Source organism: Silurus aristotelis, assembly GCF_946808225.1.
Source record: "Silurus aristotelis genome assembly, chromosome: 29".
Classification (NCBI taxonomy): Eukaryota; Metazoa; Chordata; class Actinopteri; order Siluriformes; family Siluridae; genus Silurus; species Silurus aristotelis.
Genome location: NC_139602.1, coordinates 9552410 through 9573542, shown reverse-complemented (window position 1 = coordinate 9573542; position 21133 = coordinate 9552410). Strand labels below are relative to the sequence as shown.

General features: G+C 39.2%; 1 protein-coding gene and 1 long non-coding RNA gene across 4 annotated transcripts; one reads left to right on the top strand and one right to left on the bottom strand.

Annotated features, from left to right (window-relative positions):
- Positions 1 to 376: 376 nt before the first annotated feature.
- LOC310722689 (EF-hand and coiled-coil domain-containing protein 1) lies at positions 377 to 14685 on the bottom strand. 3 transcript variants are annotated; one of them, XM_083535304.1, is made up of 8 exons: positions 14668 to 14685; positions 9954 to 10563; positions 8853 to 9405; positions 3640 to 3764; positions 3271 to 3406; positions 2914 to 3061; positions 983 to 1052; positions 377 to 705 (listed from the first exon to the last, which is right to left on the bottom strand). In XM_083535304.1, exons 2-8 carry the CDS (start codon positions 10495 to 10497, stop codon positions 512 to 514), a joined length of 1770 nt encoding a protein of 589 aa, XP_083391430.1. In that variant the 5' UTR covers positions 10498 to 10563; positions 14668 to 14685; the 3' UTR covers positions 377 to 511. The 3 variants fall into 3 exon arrangements, with proteins under 3 accessions (XP_083391430.1, XP_083391431.1, XP_083391429.1); XM_083535305.1 differs by lacking the exon at positions 14668 to 14685 and having other exon boundaries at positions 377 to 725; positions 9954 to 11298; XM_083535303.1 differs by lacking the exon at positions 14668 to 14685 and having other exon boundaries at positions 9954 to 10764.
- LOC310722760 lies at positions 5535 to 9002 on the top strand. The gene is made up of 3 exons (XR_014532479.1): positions 5535 to 5594; positions 7896 to 8002; positions 8867 to 9002. It is a non-coding gene; the product is annotated as an uncharacterized lncRNA (long non-coding RNA).
- Positions 14686 to 21133: the final 6448 nt, after the last annotated feature.

Here is a 21133-nt window from a genome sequence, read left to right as displayed (position 1 = left end):
TCAGGGAGTTTTTCCTCAACACCATCACAATTCATGGTTCACAAGTTAATCCACTTACTGGTCTTTTTTTCTCGAACAAACCACCATGGACACCGGACCTGCGATCTTTTGTGCAATTAATTGAAAAATTATTGCTTTTAATTACAAAATACTCCCTTAACATTCCTGCAAGTGCAAACGAATAACAAACTTTTGTTAAATAATCCGATCCTGATGGGAAAACATTCACGCCGGTTTTGCTTTTTCTGTTTCCTGAGGGATCAGCGGTCATTTGTAGGTAAAACGATACCATAATAGGATCCGGATCAATAACTGAATCCTGGAAAAAAACTCATTCGATCCTGAGGGGAAAATAATTTAAAGGCAACCAAAACGATTTCATTTGGAAGTGAAACAATTGTTTTTAATTTTACATATTATTTTTATACACTGAGAAGATACAAATTATACAAATAGACTTCGATTTACTCATATGGCTGCTGCTTTTGTCCAAACAAACTCACAAATGTTCTCAAAGATGCAAGGATTTGAGCTTGTGAATAAGTCTTGGCAACCTGGATGAACTAGACGAGTCTTTCAGTAGAAGATGAGGATAGGATTTGTGGTGTTTTGGTGATGTGGGTTTACACCTCGCCATGTTGTGACATCTCCGTCTACACACACCAGATCGCTGGAGATGAGCTGCTGACAAAGAGCATCCATGACCTGGAAGATGGGAATGGATTCTGTAGCCAAAAGAGACGTTGGTTTATTTATGCACTTCAATGTAAATACAAGCAAACTGGTGAAAATTGAATTTTCCAATAAATAAAATTAATTGACTTTTTCTCTTCATTAACCCCAAAAACCACGAACCAAAATGTCAAACACAAAGTTGAATTCTGTGAATTCGATATAAATCTAGAAAAATAAATTATCATATTAAATTAACGTTTTGATAATTAAAAATAAAATGATTTTCAAAAAACGCTGTGTTCGCTACCTTGACCTGTCACGTTGCACAGATCGAGTGTTTTCAACAGGATTTTACTCAGCGTCTTCCGTGAGATTCTCTGTCAAAATATACAAAAAAGATTATGCCGTGTCAGGGTTTTTTGTTACTGACAAAAATTTACCTAAAACTGATTTGAAAGGAAAACTGAAGTGTACGATATACTGTAGTGTTTGGGATACTGAAGTGTACGATATACTGTAGTGTTTGGGATACTGAAGTGTACGATATACTGTAGTGTTTGGGATACTGAAGTGTACGATATACTGTCGTGTTTGGGATACTGAAGTGTACGATATACTGTAGTGTTTGGGATACTTAAGTGTACGATATACTGTAGTGTTTGGGATACTGAAGTGTACGATATACTGTCGTGTTTGGGATACTGAAGTGTACGATATACTGTAGTGTTTGGGATACTTAAGTGTACGATATACTGTAGTGTTTGGGATACTGAAGTGTACGATATACTGTAGTGTTTGGGATACTGAAGTGTACGATATACTGTCGTGTTTGGGATACTGAAGTGTTCAATATACTGTAGTGTTTGGGATACTAAAGTGTACGATACACTGTAGTGTTTGGGATACTGGTGTACGATATATTGTCGTGTTTGGGATACTGAAGTGTACGATATATTGTAGTGTTTGGGATACTGAAGTCTACGATATACTGTAGTGTTTGGGATACTGAAGTGTACGATACACTGTAGTGTTTGGGAAACTGAAGTGTACGATATATTGTAGTGTTTGGGATACTGAAGTGTACGATATACTGTAGTGTTTGGGATACTGGTGTACGATATATTGTCGTGTTTGGGATACTGAAGTGTACGATATATTGTAGTGTTTGGGATACTGAAGTGTACGATATATTGTAGTGTTTGGGATACTGAAGTGTACAATATATTTTAGTGTTTGGGATACTGAAGTGTACGATATACTGTAGTGTTTGTGATACTGAAGTGTACGATACACTGTAGTGTTTGGGATACTAAAGTGTACGATACACTGTAGTGTTTGGGATACTGAAGTGTACGATATACTGTAGTGTTTGGGATACTGAAGTGTACGATACACTGTAGTGTTTGGGATACTGAAGTGTACGATATACTGTAGTGTTTGGGATACTGGTGTACGATATATTGTCGTGTTTGGGATACTGAAGTGTACGATATATTGTAGTGTTTGGGATACTGAAGTGTACGATATATTGTAGTGTTTGGGATACTGAAGTGTACAATATATTTTAGTGTTTGGGATACTGAAGTGTACGATATACTGTAGTGTTTGTGATACTGAAGTGTACGATACACTGTAGTGTTTGGGATACTAAAGTGTACGATACACTGTAGTGTTTGGGATACTGAAGTGTACGATATACTGTAGTGTTTGGGATACTGAAGTGTACGATATACTGTAGTGTTTGGGATACTGAAGTGTACGATATACTGTAGTGTTTGGGATACTGAAGTGTACGATATACTGTAGTGTTTGGGATACTGAAGTGTACGATATACTGTAGTGTTTGGGATACGGACGCATTAAGAATAATGCCCTGTTTGGAATACTGAAGTGTTTAATGTACTGAAGTGTTTAAGGAATTGTATTGTCTGGGGGACTGTAGTGTGGGTCCACATTTTAAAAAGAAACATGCATTTTATTATCTATACATATGTATTTTTTAAATATACATGAATGTAATTTATATGGAGAGTTGAAGTTTATAGTATAAGTTTTTTACATGTCAATCAAACGCATATTTTTTCTTCTAATCATCATTAAGATTTTCGCCATTAAAAAAAACGGTGCGATGCAGTGAAATGTTTTAACCAGTAGATGGCGATAGGGCGCTGTTATTGAACCCTTGCACAATTGAAACACCTGTAAAGGTCACACTGTTTTTCCCATCTGTATTCTTACTCTATCTGTTTTATTTCCATCCAGTAGCATGTGGTTTCTCAGTCCTCTCGCCTTCGCCTCTGAAGGTCCAGTGAAGCCGATCTGATTGTTATAAAGTCCTGGAGAGTTCTGTGACAGGAGCAGATGACACAAAGCCATCTTCTGGCATCTAGAAAAAGACACGTGTTCAGCACGTACAATTCGATCCAAACGATGGATATTGTGATGTAGAAATCACACAACACCAGTATTCCCACGTCTCTAGTCTTCAGCGTTGCATCGTCATGCTCTTGCTACTCAGTGAGAATAAACTGTAGTCATTTTCTAAACTAAACCGCAAGGTCAGGTTTAAATAAGTGTGTTTACGACTCTCCTCACCCTTTTGCACAGTTGTGAAGTTTGTTCAGAAGTCTCTTGACCTCCAGCAGACAGCATTGGCCTTCGTCCTTCACCCTCACCTCCTCCTCCTCGTCTGAAGATGCTCGGCCCTCTACCGCCCTCTGCAGGGCTTCCTCTGCCATCACCACAAGTCGTCATTTTCATTGATTTACATTACAATCAATAGCTAAATGTTTTATAAAACAGTACTAAAGTTAGTGTGGAAAAAAAAAGTAGATGAAAATAAAATGTAATTTTAATCTGATTTAATTATACAAAGACCTGCTGTTAATAAACTACTGAATAAATTAATAAATCATGGGTGCCAGGTAAAAAGTAACAAAGAAGAAAATGAAGTGAAATCGATACCTCCTCTGATGAGGGTCTCATCTTGAGAGTCTCGGCCAGTGGGAATCACACGTGCTGTAGGTTCTAAGGACTCGACTGGAGGACCAGGTCCTTTCTGATGTTGAGCCATGCAGGTGCACTTCGATCTGCAAACAAATCAAATGTGTGTGAGTTTAACACGCTCCTGGGGGAACCAGTAACCAGTGTTCCTGTCTCGTTCTTCTCTTCGGTTGGAGACTCTGTGCACCTGGGGATGGTTCCAAATGAACAGCCTAAAGATCAATGAACATCTCAAGAACTATGAGGATGGATTTAGACTGTAATAAATATCAACAGTGGCGCAGTTTGCATGTGCAGTTCTGCATTTAAGCGCCCATCGCTGAACAATACACCTCAATAATGATGGAAATGTAATGAATGGGTGCCACCCAGATGAGGATGAGGTTCCCTTTTGAGTCTGGTTCCTCTCAAGGTTTCTTCCTTATGCTATCTCAGGGAGGTTTCCTTGTCACGGTCGCCATTGGCTCACTTATTATGGACAAACCTACAATTATAATGAACAAACTTATACTAATGCGCTATTTTTGACTTTTTTAAAAATATTTTTTGACTGTTTGAAGACGATGTCCATTGTTATAAGTTGTGGGACATTTGACTTCTCCAGCCATATGTGGTTCTTCCCCAAACTGTTACCTGAAAGCTGGACACGCACAATTGCACATGACGTCTTTGAATGTAGTAGCATGACATTTTCCCTTCACTTGATCCAGGAGACCCAAATCCGTTTGAGCATAATATTCCCCTGTGCACAAAGCAAAACTCGTGACGGTGTGCTATACGTGAGTTTAAGTAGAAGATCTCCTGCTCTAGAGCTCCAAACATATAACCATATTATATAAACATATCCTTTGAGATGAATGAGAATGTGGCTGAATGAATCTCCACCGGCATGCTCCACAGCTTTTTTTGTTTGAGCAGAGAGTCTAAATGAGGAGGTCAGAAAGCTGGATAGACTTTTCTTTCTTTTTTCTTTCTTCTTTCGGATTCTCCCATTAGAGGTTGCCACAGCGGATCATCCGTCTCCACAACCCCCTGTCCTCTACATCTTCCTCTGTCACACCAACTGCCTGCATGTCTTAAAGTACCAACCCGAACCTCCACTCTCCTACACTTCTCTTTTCCCTGCTGTCTCTGTAGACGTCTTCCTCCTCTCCTTCTCCTCCTTCGGCCAACAGTGGCCCAATTTCCACCGGTACCCTGTCGGCTAACGATACCCGTGGCGGTCGTTGGTAACCCGGGCCTCGACCGATCCAGTATGAAATTCTCATTTGTGATTCGCATATTTGATTTGGCACATGTTTTACGCTGGATGTCCTTCATAACACAACCCTCCACATTTATCCGGGCTTAGGACCGGCACTAAGAGTGCACTGACTTGTGCAACCATTATGGCTAGGTTTGGATAGTATAGTAAGGCGTTAAAGAAAGATGTTCATACGCTAAAAGCTATTTTTTCGTGCAAAATAAAGACCATCATAGGGTGGTATTTGCTCCAGAGTTGAGAGAATGAGACAGTATAGTGAATAGCATGCATGTGTGGAAGTGTAGATACGGCGCTGTGTGTTGTCAGTGTACACAGGATGTGAACCTGCAGGCTGAAACTTGTCTGTTTAGGAAAGGAATGAGCATTACACCATCCCTGAGTTACTCTGATGATTTCAATTAATCACAGCCATGGGCATATGGGTGGACCAGTTCTAGTGATAAAGGAGAAGTTTAAAAAAAGACATCAAATATGTTTCCTGGAATTCCTTTCAACCTCACCTCAAGCTGTAGCGCATACTGTACTTGTCGAGCTCAATCGGACAGTTACTTGTATTTCAAATTCATCATTTTTAATATGTTGTCATATCTATATCTACAGAAGGAGTCTCCAGTGTCAGAGCCTGATATGGACCTGTCACATCAACACCCAGGTGAGAAAGATGCCTTAGATACTTTGCCATTTAAGTTGCTCAGTAACATTTACACCTGCACCATTTAGAGCATCCTGATGGAAAATGCTGCATCCTGGTTTGAGAAGAGCAACAAGCAGGACAAGTGAGCTGGTCTGAGAATGGTGCAATCTGCTGAGCATACAGTACCATCTGCACTGAGCTTCCTGGCTTGAATTCCATCTAGTGGTGCTGGAACAAAGCCAGGAAGATAATGAAGGACCTCAGCCATCCGAACAATGGACTATTTTCATTGTCACAGTCTGCTTCCTAAAGGGCAATACAGATAAATTGACCAGAAAACCTCTTCCTACAGGCAATTTAGTCCCTGGACTAGGGAAACACAAGGAGCCTGGACTCACACACTACCACATAAACACACACAATATGGACAAAAGTATTGGGACATCTGACTTTTCCAGCCATATGTGGTTCTTCCCAGTTGGAGGCATTCAACTGTAATGGATGTCTTTGTAATTGGTAGCATAGAATTTTCCCTTCACTTGAACTTGAAAACCCAAACATGTTCCAGCATGAAAGTGCCCAAAACCAGCTCCAAGAAGATATGCTTTACATGGGTTGGAGTGGAAGATCTGCTATAGATCTCCAAACCCTATTGGACACCTTTGGGAAGGTCTTGAGTGGCCTGCTATAGAGTTCTGATCTCAACACTATTGGGATGAATGTGACTATTTTATGCAGTAAAAACGGTCATAAAATGGCATTTAACTGCACGTTGTACTGTGTATGGTTACGTATGTCATTACTTTTTTTATTTTGTTTTGTTATTAAAAGAGAAAAAAATGCTATTTGATAACTAGCTTTTATTTTTAACTTGACTTTCCCTGAACATTAAAGGTAACTACACGTAAACACGGCCCAGTTAGTGTTATTTCTGGTTTTATAGGCGGAATAAAACACTTCAGGATGTGGCGTGATTGTAAATGAATACCTTCAGGGTTGTAACAGCAACCGAGTATTTTCCTGGAACATCCCACCCTCGCTTGTTTTATTCCGTAATTAAATTCAGCCCCCTGTATCGTTGGTGGCGTTTCCCCGAAACACTTCTTTGTACCAAGTGTCACACTGCTGTCCTGGATATCTTACCCTCCGTATGCATGTAAGATGATACAATATATCATCCTGAATTGAAGTCACTGCCATCGTCCCCTCCGGCTGTTTTTGGTGTTTCAAACGGAACGAGTGAGTGAAAAAGGAGGAGACTAAACCACACAGCTTGTGAAGCTTTGATGGGATGTGTGAGCAGACGATTCACTGCCAGTCTCGAGAGAAAACCTGACAAAGGATATACTAAAATGCTATAATGACACGCCTACAGTGACTGACCACTTTAGTCATGACCAGTGTTGTGATTGTGATGAAGCTCGGGACGTTTCTTAGGAAAAACGAGCGCCCAAGATCTTACTCATTTTTGCTTCCAGACCATGCCCTCTGCATGACTCATCTCTGATCCTCCTTATCCTCAGGGCTTAAATTTATACCAGTCAGAGGGAAATCTTCTGAACATGTGTGAGATGTGAGAGAGATCTCCTGTGCCCATAAAGGAAAACTGAGATTCTTTATTAAGGATTATGGCAAAAACAGGGGGAAATTTGATGATCTTCAGATTTTCAGAAATAAAGGATTGTCAGAATTTCCACATTACTACATGTTTGGGGTTTAATAGAATGAGAGGTGGGTGATTGGGTGGACATGCTGATTTGCTACAATTAATAATACTATGTAAATTAAAAAAACAAAATGTCACCAAGTGCATAATAGTAAACATTGAGAACAATTCGAGAACTCACTGATCGAAGCAATTAAGTGTGGGCGTGGCCTAATACTCTAATGAGCATGTTTGATTGACAGCCATCAATCCCAATGGTTCCTTGGTACACTAGTCAAGCTGAACTAAACACAATGACATAAAATGGAGAGAGATTTGGGTTGTTTGTCCTGCCACGTATCTACCTATTGATGATTTTAGGGATCAGTCAAAAGTATTGGCACCTCACCGTTAAAATATGCTGATAAAATACTGATAATAATGTCTGTTGAACTTCACATTCAGAAAATCTCCATGATATGGACATTGGACTAATATGGACTAAATGTGATCTCTTGACTCAATGTTATGGTTTTGTTCTACTTGGTTAACCTACTACATGGACACACTTACTAACATTACCAAAACCTTTCAGGACCTTGTAGAAAAAGTCTCCAGTGCCAGTACTTTGTAACACTCAGATGTATAACTGTAATTTTTGTGTAAGTTTTTAGAAATTATCCAGACAGACAGGAGCCGAAGCTGGTAAAAATTTACATTTATATCTGTTCTAATGTACATTATATGGACAAAAATGTGTGGACACCTGAACATAAGACTGGTATGTGCTTTTTGTATATAACATTCCACATTTAGTGTCTATTTGCTATAATAATAACCTTCTACTTCCAACTGTCATGCTGAAAAAAAAAGTTTAGATCTCCCTAGTTCAAGTGAAGGGAAAATGTAATGCTGCATCTGAAGACATTCTAAATAACCGCATGCCTCCATCTTCGTGGTAACAGTTTGGTGAAAAAACACATGGCTGGAAAGGTTAGATGTCCCAATACTTTGTCCATATTGTTGGTAATAAATATAAGTGGAAGTGGTCGCTCAGTGTTGAACTTTTAATCAGAAGGTAGTGATTTCAAATCCCAGCACCACCAAGCTGGATCGTCAGATCGTTAGTCGTCAGGGTTGCGCCAGCACAACCGATATCCCATTGTTCTCAGGTGTTAATGTTTAGCAATAGATTAAACAAAAAGGACATTCAATTTTAAATATAAACTCATGAGACATGTGGCTTTTAAACCAGTACTTTTCTGGATTGCTCCAAGACTGATTTCATGTATTTATATATGAAGAAGTAAAAAATTTCAATTTAGGAAAAAAAAAATTCACGGTACTTCATCATATATAACTTTCTATAACTTCTTATCTTTTTGTGCAATATCAACTTTAAACAGTGAAGCTCAAAGTGTCTTCTTTTTAAAGGTATTTAAATTGTGTATGTAGCACATTCTTATCAGGAACTGTTAACATTTAAAGTTAGGTAGGACATTTTCAGATTCCCAAAAGCTGTGGCGAAGGCTAACAGGTTAACCCTCAACTGCGCAAGCTGTATACATGAAACAATTAAAAGCTCTGGATAAAGGCAATACCAGAAAAGCACAGTTTGAGATTATCGTTACCTAAATCTTTCCAGTTCCGTCTCCAGGTTTTGGACTTTCTCCTGCAGTGGCTTGACCTTCTGCGCCCAGTCCTGGATGTCTTTGACCCTTGCAAGGCCTGCAGCGAGAGCTGCTCTAGCCTCCTCGGCTCTCCTCTTGATCTCAGCGCTCTCTCTTCTCAGCTTTGAGACCAATTCCTCCAGCCTGCTGACCTCTACATACGCCGTTATAAGCTCCTCCTCCAGCCTTCGGTTGAACCTCATGGCCTCCTCCAGCTGGCCGTCACGTGAAGCACGGATCAGCTCCAGCTCTCTGATAAGGTCCTTTGTGCGCCTGTTTTGGTTACTTTGTCCCAGTTTGGGCTCGCAGCCAGCCAAGCTGATTTGCCTTTCGGTGGTTTGTGGAGAGCTTTTGTCAGGTGCGTGCAGACGTTCCTTTCTCAAAGCCACCTCGAGGCACATGCACCGAGCATCGCTGCTTTGAAGAGCTGAGCGCAGGTCTTCCACAAGCTCTCTTAGACCGGCGTTCTCCATCTCCACCTGCTCCTGCCACGATCTCTGCTGACCTTTTCGTCCTGCAGTCAATGGAGTAAATGTTCATGCATCAAAAATAATTTTATTTTTTATTCAGTGTCCACATTTATTGTGTTTTAGGAAAATGCTTTGTAGTTTATTTCTTCTCTTTTGTATCAATAAAAACTTCCTTTTTGCAAATGATTTGCAAAAGTTGCCTATTTGAGAATTGAGTTTCTTCTAGCATTTGATTGATGTTGCTCTAACAAGGATTTTAATAACCTACAACACCAATATCTTCACTCATAAATTTCATTTCTATGACAAGAAAAAGCCCAGGGCAATTAAACAGAAAATGAAAAACTGCACCTTTAACTTGCATGCTGATATCTCCAGGATCAAAATCCTAAACTGAACATATTTGTGGAGCTTCACATGTTTCCCTCAAAAAAAAAAGGTGCACTGTGTGATGTTTTGAACCCCCTGCATATGCATTTGTTTTTATTTTAGGAATATTTTTGTGGATATAAGCATGCAACACGACCAACGACCAATATAATAAAAAATAATCCGACAATAAATAAAAAATCCGTGCGCCCTGGATCCTCACCTGGTTCACATGGATCTGGTGCGCACACGTTCCCGGTGTCCATCCTGCCGCGCGCTGTTCTGTCTGCACTCCGGTCTCGGGTCAGGTCGAAGCTGACGCACTTTCTGCGCCGCACCCGCGGCCACTTCACCCTGATATCGCGCTCCACGTGCTCCGTTTCCTCGCTGATCAGAAGGCGCACAGAGGACGGCGCATCGCAGGCTCGGGCGGCGAAGAAGCCGCAAAGGCGCGAGTGGAACTCCCTAAAACCGAGACTTGGTGGGAGCGAGGCGCACAGGTCCCGCTCCGCTCCATCCTCCCCCGCGCTCACACCGAGAACCGCGCAGAGGAGCCTGAAGTCCTGTCCGGACACCAGGTCGCCGCTGCTGGCGTAGGCGAGGTGGTGGAAGATCTCTTGGAGGTACTGGTCGATGCCCGTGGCCAGCACCACGATCTCGTTCTCGGCTCCCGTATCGCGGCCGAAGTGGTGCGCCAGGGCGCCGCAGAGCCACTCGGTTTTGCGCGCGGCGCGAAACGGCCGCGGTGGCGCACACACACGGTACATTTGCGCTGCGTGCGCCTTATGAAAGACACGCGCAAAGTTTACCGAGAAACCAGTGGCGCTCCAGGTCTAGGTGGACGGAATGGATAAGGGGGGGGGGGGGGGGGGGGGGCTGGGGCATCAGATATGAATATACTAAGAATTCCAGATTTTCTCCTTCACCCGCAGAACTGACAGATGAGATGACGTTCTGGACTTGGAAGCTCTCAGCCTCGCCCAAACCCTGAGTGCTCAGGTTAGAACCTCGATCAAAACACTGACGCCTGCAGGCACAGCAATCTGTCAGACCAGACCAGGGGGTTGCCAGATAAAGTGTTTTGAAGGATTAAAACACTGACGCCTGCAGGCACAGCAATCTGTCAGACCAGACCACGGGGTTGCCAGATACGGTGTTTTGAAGAACACTGAGCAAGGACATTTTTGTGCATTGTAAATTCTGTAGATTTCATTCTATACACCCCTGTACACCAATTAGTCATAACATCTAAACCTAGTGAGAACAAATCTCCCCAAATACACCCAAACATCTAGTGGGACATCTTTCCTAATTTTCAAAGTGCATCCAGGGGTATTTTATCCCCAGGTAAGCAATAAACACACACACGTGCACATCTGGCTGTCCAGATGTGAAAGAAAATGCCAATCCCCATAAAAATCCCCTTTTTTTGCTCCATGATCCAGTTCTGATGTTCACATGTTAATTGCTCACATTGTATGTGTTGTTGGTGGTACACAGGATCAGCATTGGTTCTTCTGAGAAAGGAACATCACCGTGGTCTAGCTGTAGCTGTAGGTCCCGAAAAATTCCATAGTGGCTCCTGAGGACATCATTCTTTTTCACATAGAATATCTAAAATCTGATTGCTAACCTGGAACGTGACTCATAAAAACATTCATATATATCTGTGAACCAGAGCTGCTAGAGCCTTCTGACCTTCTACACTATATGGACAAACGTTTGAGTCCCTTTAGTCTCCCTTTAGATCTTGTGCTCATTCTTCCACAGGTACTGAGGTATGGCTTCCTTTTGCTGCAAGGCTTCATTCCTGTGTGTGGAGATCAAACATCTGCGGTTCCGCAACACTGTTTGCAGAAGGTACAACGCAAACAGAGATCAGTCCTACAGCTCCAGAAGCCAAACATCATTACACACCTGCCTCACGATAAAACCTCGCCGCTTTCCGGTGAGAGAAAAACAAACCAATATATTTTCAAAAGGAGATGTTTTAGAAACCGGGCGTGTCTCATTTTTGTGTAAAAAACAGGTCATCTAAAACACTTCCACCTCGAAGGTCCTCTTTTATTTTCTCCATGACTCAAACCGAAAGGGTGCCGTTGTTAAAACATCACACCTGGACACAAAGGAAAGCGATAGCTATAACTTCGAGGTTTCGTTTCTGGCTGTAGGAAAGTGAGTCACTTCTGCCGCCGGTCACGCTTTTGTTGTTTTTCGTCTGAATCGTGTGATATATCTGCATGGCGAGATCACGCCAGATCTCCTCCAGTTTTTGTTATCAGGGCCGTCTTTATCACATTGAGTCTGGATCGTTTCGAAACGACAAGCTCAGACTAGAAATCCAAGTCTTTTTGTAGATTTTATGAAAGGGTTAAGATGAACATATGTTCTCCAGACCAGTTCTTCTGTGCTGATGTATGAAGTTAATAAAGAATCACCGAGTGGTGTGATGAATGCGAGGGGTTTTCCTGTAACAGTATATCCTGAAGTGTGCATATAACCTTCACTCTTCTGGGAAGATGTTCCACTAGATATTAAAACGTGCTTAAGGAGATTTGTTCTCATTCAACCGCAAAGTCAGGTGATGTAGGGTTCTATAGCTCTATAGCAGGCCACCTAAGATCTTCCACATAATTTCAACCCACGTTAAGATATCCTCATGGAGCTGGAGGTAGCAAAGCGGAAGATGTTGAGATTTTCGTGGACAGGTTTAGAAATGAGTTCATTAGAGGGACAGTGAATGTAGGATGTTTTGGAGACAAGGTGAGGGAGGTGAGATTAAGATGGTTTGGACATGTGCAGAGGTGGAACATGGGGTACATCAGTAGGAGAATGCTGAGGATGGAGCCACCAGGAAGAAGGAAAAGAGGAAAACTGAGGAGGAGGTTTATGGATGTGGTGAAGGAAGACATGCAGGTATTTGAAAGAGGCAGATGTAGAGGGGTATGGAGACGGATAATCCAGTGTGGCGCCCCTAAAGGGAGAAGCCGAAAGAAGGAAAAGAAGAAGTGGTTTACTAATTCCTGAGATTAAATTTCTGTTCACCACGGTTGTAAAGAGTGATTATTTGAGTTGCTTGATGCTTTCATCCTTTCATCCAATCTATAGGTTTTTTTGTTTCTTTGTTGCATAATAAGCTGATACATTTTATATATATATATATATATATATATATATATATATATATATATATATATATATATATATATATATATTTTTTTTTTTTTTTTTTTTTATTATTATTATTATTATTATTATTATTTATTTATTTATTTTTTATTTATTAACACCGGAGGTACAGACTGTGTCTCAAGCTTCCTAATTTAATCATCATTCTACTACGATTCTAAATTCTACTACGAATCTTCTAATGACCCCCTAAATAAAACATATGACTTTTTGAGCCTCTCACAGTGCTAAATAATGAGTTGTAAGATAAATGAATTTTTATTACAACACTGAGACGATGGGACACATGACCTCATCTGTGTGTCCACAGCCAGCAGCTGCTTCTTCAAAGCCTGTTTATTTTGGCTGAATGGATCTTATTTGAAACTGAATGGGCCTGTGGAGAAACAGCACTCTATAATAAAAGGAAGTGGAATCGGGGGTCATGATTGAACAAGAAGAGGGCAAACACTAGGGTTTTTTTGTCCACAATGGGGGACACAGCCTACAGTATTGACCCTGGTTTGCAACATGAGCCTTTGTCTGTGCCATATGTCTTAGTATATATTTTACACACACACACACACACACACACACACACACACACACACACACACACACACACACACACATGAAACCGCATATAAAATGTAGCAGTAATACTGAATACACAATATACACCACTTTACATTTACATTTACGATATTTAGCAGACGCCCTCATCCAGAGCGATTTACAAAAGTGCTTTGAGCCTCTATCAATGAATAAATCAACACGGGTTCGCTAGAATCCGAACATAAGATACAGCAACTAAAATACTTTATTGAATATTCAGGCCAATATCACGTCCTAGTTATTAAGTCAATTAATTATACGCTATAAGAACAAAAGTATTTTGACACTCGACTTTTCACACCAAATTAGGGACAGACAATTAAAAAACCAGCTACATGAAGATTTGCTTTACATGGGTTGGAGTGGAAGATCTCCTGCTATAAAGCCCTGACATCAACCCTATTGATCACCTTTGATATAAATTTTTTACGTCAGGCCTCCTCACCTCACCTGCATCAATACCTGGCATCTCCATGAAGCTCCAAAAACACACTCCAAAAATCTAGCAGAACATCTTCCCAGAAGAGTGGAGGCTCTTAAAACAGCAAACGGGGAATGGGATGTTTAAAAAGCATTCCAGATTTTCAATCAAGTTTTTGAATCACGCTTTGCATAACAAAACACACACAAACGAGCTGTTTATGTATTTACTTAATTAATTACTTATTAAATTCAGATTTTTTACACAGAACAGCTTCAAGAATGGAAAAAAGGGTCCACCATTTTAGTATAAAACATTTGTTGTTTTCTCTCAATCAATTCTCTCAGATTGCAATTTGGCTGGAAAGGAAAAAAAAGTGGCACAAAGGAGAAACGTGTGGTAAAAAACGTGTCAAGACTCATAAGAAAAGCGAAGAAAAACAACCTTCTCATTAAGCGACATCCTCAATTCATCTGTATTATTGATAATAATTCATCTAGAGAGCATGCTAGGCTAGTTAGCTGATAGCTACTAGCTAGGATGGAGGGATTGTTATTGTTACAGTATGCACATTGCGTGAGCCACTTTTATCATATCAACAGAAAAAGCTAAGCATAAAAGCAGTCCACATGAAGATAAAGTATTCCACCTGTAAACACACACACACACACACACACACACACACACACACACACACACACACACACACATCTCATACACAAACAGCACATACCTTTACAGGTTACCTACAATCATTACAATCTCATACACTCCCAGACATGGAGCTAGTCCAAAGCGATGTATCCTGTTCATCGCTAATCTCTGGTCTTTTTTTCAGCAGCGCGAAAACAAGGTCAAGGTCTGAAACATGCCAGAGTTTTTCATTCTCTACATTTCGTGTGCATTGATTTATTTGGTGTTGTACAACATCTAATGATTATTTGACCACTTTCTTATCTGAACTTATCTCTAACACTGTGGTCAATAAGAAGCTAAGCCCTTCAATGCATACATGTTTTGTGCTGTGGTTATTAGACTTTATGGCAGCGTGTCACAGAAGTAAACAGTGAACTAAAGAAACTCCAAATCACACCGGACGCCGTTGGAGACGGGCTGAGATAAGACACGTCTGACGTCGTAAACACAATTTAAACACTGCAGACAGGGATTAAGGTAAAGCCGAGCTCAAAAACAGGGAGATTAAAGGATTTTTCCTGTTTTGAAAGCCCGTTTTTGTGACTACGTAGATTGCCATCTGGGACAAAATGATCAAAACAAAGGTGATTGGTTCTGTAAACAAATCTGTACCAGAATCAACACAATTGGATCTACGAAATAAAGCCAAAAGTTATCTGGGAAAAAAAATAATAATTATGGACTTTCAATAACAGCAATACAGTCGTGTAGATCTATGGATGCCACTCTTGGGCCCTTGTGCAAGACCCTTAACCCTCTGTGCTTCAGGGGGCGCTGTATCATTGCTGACCCTGAACTCTAACCCCAGCTGCCTAACACTGTGCTGTAAAGTACATTAAAAAGAATAAAGCCTCTTTCTTTCTTTCAGGTTCCAAAAACCATTGTGGCCTCCAAATACTGTATGGCCACCACAAACTGCAACTCCCAAACCACACACACACACACACACACACACACACACACACACACACACACACACACACACACACACACTCTCCCACTCTGCATCTCCATACTAATGATTAAGCACAGATGTGCTCAGTTACACACACACACACACACACACACACACACACACACACACACTAACAAACATTAACAAAATCTTGTGCTGATTTGTTTTTGATGTTGTAAAAACTCATTACACACTTAGTGTCATAACATCCTGTTTTATATACGTCATAAAATTCATTTTGTCACAAATGTGTCCTACTATTAAAGGCCATTAACAGTTTTGTGTCCCACATTAACTTCCCAGTTAAATATTATAAGGAACAAATGAATTCAGGAAGGTAGATTATGTTAATGTGGGAAAAATATATATTAATTGCATTAATAATATTACTATTATTATTGTGAAGTGTTTAAAAAATGCAAAACATAAAGAAAAAAAAAAGAACATGTATATAGTTAGTGTGCATGACTAATATACAGTAGCATCCTTTACAATAAAATCATGTGACCCTGAAAAACTATGGTGGAACCTTTTCTACCCCCAACTCCACAAATTAATAATTAATCAACAAAAAGGTTGCAAGGAGATTTATTAGAGAACTGGAGAGACATTTTATAGTCTTATAGTCTGGGAGATGTGTGAGGCAAAACAGGCCACTTTAGGTTTCTAAAGGGGTCGAGGATTATTAGGCCCCTCCATTCATAGATACATAAAAAGGAATATAAAGACTCCTGGAACAGAAGACGGCCTTCATTCACTGGATTTAGGATGCTAGCTGAGCCTATACCTTTATGTTTTGTCTTTTTATTTCAACACATTTCCACTCTCACACATTTTTATTAAATATATTCACCTTCACTCATAATCTTACACTCCAGTGCTCATGTTAGTTCTCACTCTCCAGTGTTCTGTATTGTTGAAAGATTTATGATCAAAGTCTTGATGTCACCCATATGAGGATGGGTTCCCCTTTTGAGTCTGGTTCCTCTCAAGGTTTCTTCCTCATAACATCTAAGGGGGTTTTTCCTTGCCACAGGCTGCTCATCAGGGATAAACACACACCATTCACCTTCACTGTTAAATTCTGTAAAGCTGCTTTGAGACAATGTCTGTTGTGAAAGTGCTATAGAAATAAACTTGACTTGACTTGACATTTATTCATTTCTTTTGCCACATAGTAAAGTTACTGAAATGCTAAGCAGCGATTTGTGCAGCTGCTAGCAATGTTTGCTAGCATGAAGTATTCTATTACAATTATGCAGGTTCTTTTCCACAGTCCTCGAAATTTGGAGTAACATTTTGTTTTTATGCCCCGAGGACATGAAACATGTTTCCTCACACATCGTTCAGGCTCCATGGATCACAGTAAAACCAACATCTCTTTTTAGTTTTAAATATTTGCTTTGTTGTTTTTTTATTAATTTATTTGAAATATTTGTTTGATATATATAAATATATATTTTTATTACTTTATTACTATATTTAATATATATAAATAGTAATTTGTATTACTTTATTTTAAATATTTATTTGAGATATATATATATATATATATATATATATATATATATATATATATATATATATATATATATATATATATATATATATTTTTTTTTTTTTTTTTTTTTATTATATAAATATAATTGGAATCAATCCAAAAACTATTAATTTCTACTGTTCTAATTACAATTATTTGCAATTATTACTATTAAATTTAAAATGGTTGCCAAAACATTACAGTATTGTTTGCTTGAGAGTGTTTGCCTTCACCTTCCCGGGTTGGTGGATATTGTGTGTGGTGAAACTCAATGGAGGATGCTGGACCACACTTTCATCCAGATAAAAAAAAAAAAACTGGTGAGCTAACAGAAGAATGTTGGGTGTGGATGTGATCGGGATGGTGAAGAATATCTCTGTGCATTGTTTTTAAGCAGTACAGTACATTCTTCTAAAAGAGAACGTGAAAGATCAAACAATTCCTTAGTCATGAGCATGACTACCAGAATACACCCAGGAACCATACACACAAAGAACATTCCATTTGCATGTATCTGCAAGAGTGAAGGCATGACATCAGTGTGTAATGTGTATATGTGTAAGTGTTTAACATGCCTGGAATAATTCTAATGTGATGTTGTGAAGTGGAATTAATGTTACCCAAGTCTATTATTTTTTTATTACAACACGTCCTGAAGTTTTAAATTTTATAGGTATACCACAGCAACTGTTATTGTGAAAGATTTATATATTCAATATTTTGTTGCTGCCAAAACAGTCGGTGACCCTTCGAGCATCAACACCATGAGCTTCTTCAGCAGTTTGAGCTACAGGATCGGACCACATGGACCAGCCTTCGCTCCCCACATGAGATCAATGAGTCTCACCCACCCATGACCCCGTCGCCAGTTCACCACTGTTCCTTCTGTGGAGCAGTTTTGATAGACACTGACCACTGCAGACCAGGAAAATCCCACAAGAGCTGCAGTTTTGGAGATGCTCTGACCCAGTCGTCTAGACGTCACAATTTGTCAAACTCTCTCAAATCCCTACGCTCGTCCATTTTTCCTGCTTCTAACATCAACTTTGAGGACAAAATGTTCACTTGCAAATATATTTCACCCTTTAACAAGTGCTATGTGAAGAGATCATCAGTTTTATTGACTTCACCACTCATAAAGTCATAATGTTATACCTGATCGACCAAACTTTGTGGACAACTGACCATAAAATTGAGATTTCAGTATAAGTACATTCAAGTATAAGATTAGTTTGTGCTTTTTGAACATCCCATTCCACATTTATTTCCTATTTGCTATTAGAATTACTGTACCTCCACTCTTCTGGACAGTGGCACTATATTTTGGAGTGTGAGATTTGTGGAGATTTCATTCAGACACAATGTTGTTAGTAAAGTCAGGTACTGATGAAGGTGAGCTGAGGAGACGTTTTTTTACAGTTGAGGGTAAATATTGCAGGAGATCTTCTACTCAAACCCATATAAAGCATATTTTCGTGAAGCTGGCGTGTGTACAGCAGGATTGTACTTGCAGGAACTTTATAACATGTGCAAAAAGTTGTGGAGATTCATTATATATCTACTGTAATATGAAATGTTGTTCCCCTTTTATCTTCAAAGTAAACAGCATTAGTTTGGATTTACAAATTATTGCACAATGATTTGTGTGAACATGAACATTAGGTTGTATAATTTATAATAATTCGATATTTTAGAACAGAGATGCCTAAACCAATCAAAGATGATTTGATAGTTTGATATTATTTATTTATTTTAACTAAACACATATTATATTTTTTATTTATAAGCTGCAAAAAAATTTCAATATTTTACGAACATAAACATAGAGAATATTGATGATTTTTCTTTTTTTATTTGAAAAATACAGAGCAGCTTTATGTCTCTTTAGATTTGCGTATAACTCTATTGTAATATAAATCAAAAACAATGTATTTTGATCCACTGCCTTCAACAAAGTTGGATTTTCGGTCTTTCCTTGAAATAGTTGAAAATGAAAGTAGAAATTGCCGCGCAAGCCACGCCCCAGGTGTCGCTCAAGCCCCGCCCAGTTGTCGCTCAAACCCCGCCCATCACTACGTTTGCTATTCGCAGGATTCCCAACGTCATAGCATTCTGTGCAGGTCCATATAAAACCGGATAACCTTCCGGAATTGTGTGTAATTTCATCCAGAAGTGGAACACTGACACTTTGTACCAATATACACCAAAATATAGACAAAGTAAGAAAAGAGAAATATATATGTATGTAACTATATTTTAAAATGTAACCCTAGTATAAGCGTTTAGAACTAAATGCAGGAAAAAACAATATGTTTCCTTATACATTAAAATAAATCGTTTTTTCCCCCAAATACTTCACTTTAAGTCTCAGTTATTAGGTTATTAACAAACATATACAAAAAAAAAAAAAAAAAAAAAACGATTGCCATAGCAACGGTGAATTCCTCGATCCAGTGCCCCCTGGTGTTTAGAACTATTATAGCTGTATCCCATAGGTAAACCTTTTCTTAATAAAATTATGAAAATAAAACAAATACATTGCTGATGTTCCACAGCTAATTGATGATAGATAGATAGATAGATAGATAGATAGATAGATAGATAGATAGATAGATAGATAGATAGATAGATAGATAGATAGATAGATAGACAGACAGACAGACAGACAGACAGACAGACAGACAGACAGACAGACAGACAGACATCATACGCTCGTGTAATTACCACTCAATTTTTCTGATTCCAGGAGCAATATGGACAATCAGTGTAAGTTCCCTGGCCCTCTTATGAGGTAAGACCATCCTTTTCAGTGGAGGTGGCACTAGTACAGACTCTGGTAAAAGTTGTGACTGCAATTTTTCACTTAAGTTTAAGTAAAGAAGTTTGGGCTCTGACATGTACTAAAGTAAAAAGTAGCCATAATTACTACGTTCAGTGTCACACTGGTAACTGGACCTCACATCATATTATTATATTAATAGAAAATTATTTCAAATTGTGTTACCTAATGAATGTCTCCAGGCTGAACATCCACCATATCGAACACAAGCAGAGAAAAGATGATGATAATCAGAAATGTTCTCAGTCATGTTTACATCACTGACTCCCTCTGTCTCATCCACGTTAGCTTAACTTCTTGTTGCCTTCCGCCTTGCTTGTTTTTAGCTTTGTAAACTAGCCTACGTCTGTGATGCGTGAGACCCAGGAAATTATACACCAGTGGTAGGTCGAAAAAGCCGTGCAATGACAAGAAACCGGTTGATGGGCTTAAAACGGCGCAATGAGATGAAAAAATATTCAATAAATACAGTAAAACTAAAGTAATGAGTCTGGTTTGAAAACGTAAGTCAAAAGTACAGATGTTTGAGTAAAAAATGCAATGAGTGAAAGTAAAAATTTGTCAGAAAAATACCGTACCGTACCGTAACAAAGTACTTCATTACCTCCCATCTCTGCTTTTCAGTGATATTTCAGATCTCCTGGTGTGATAAATGTGTGTGGTGTAAATATCAGTAAATATCTTTTGCAGCAACGAGATGCAGAAGGAGAACCTGAATCAGTTTATCACGCAGAAGTCGGAGGAGTGTCTCAACAATTCAGATGTAGCTGACCGAGTGGAGGAGTATTTATTTTGGCAGATTATGGAGCTGTTCTTCGTTAATAATGGAGTAAGTGTTACAGATGGGATTATAATATATATATAATATATAATATATGGCTTATAATGAGTGCATGATATTGTAGAGGTGTAACAAAGTGACACAAACTGTACCCGATCAGTGCTCCAAGTATCTGTATTCGTATTGTAGTTCTGGTTTAAACAGGGAGAGGCCCTAATGTCTGAATAATGTAAAACTATGTCCTTTTACTTACAATAGAAAATAATCAATTATAATAGTAATAATTATTTTACAGAATATAATGATGTCTCAAATCTCTGCACTACTGCTGAAGGACTACCGCTTGCTTAAAAAAAAGGTCTCAGAAGTTAGTATCAGGTATCAGTAT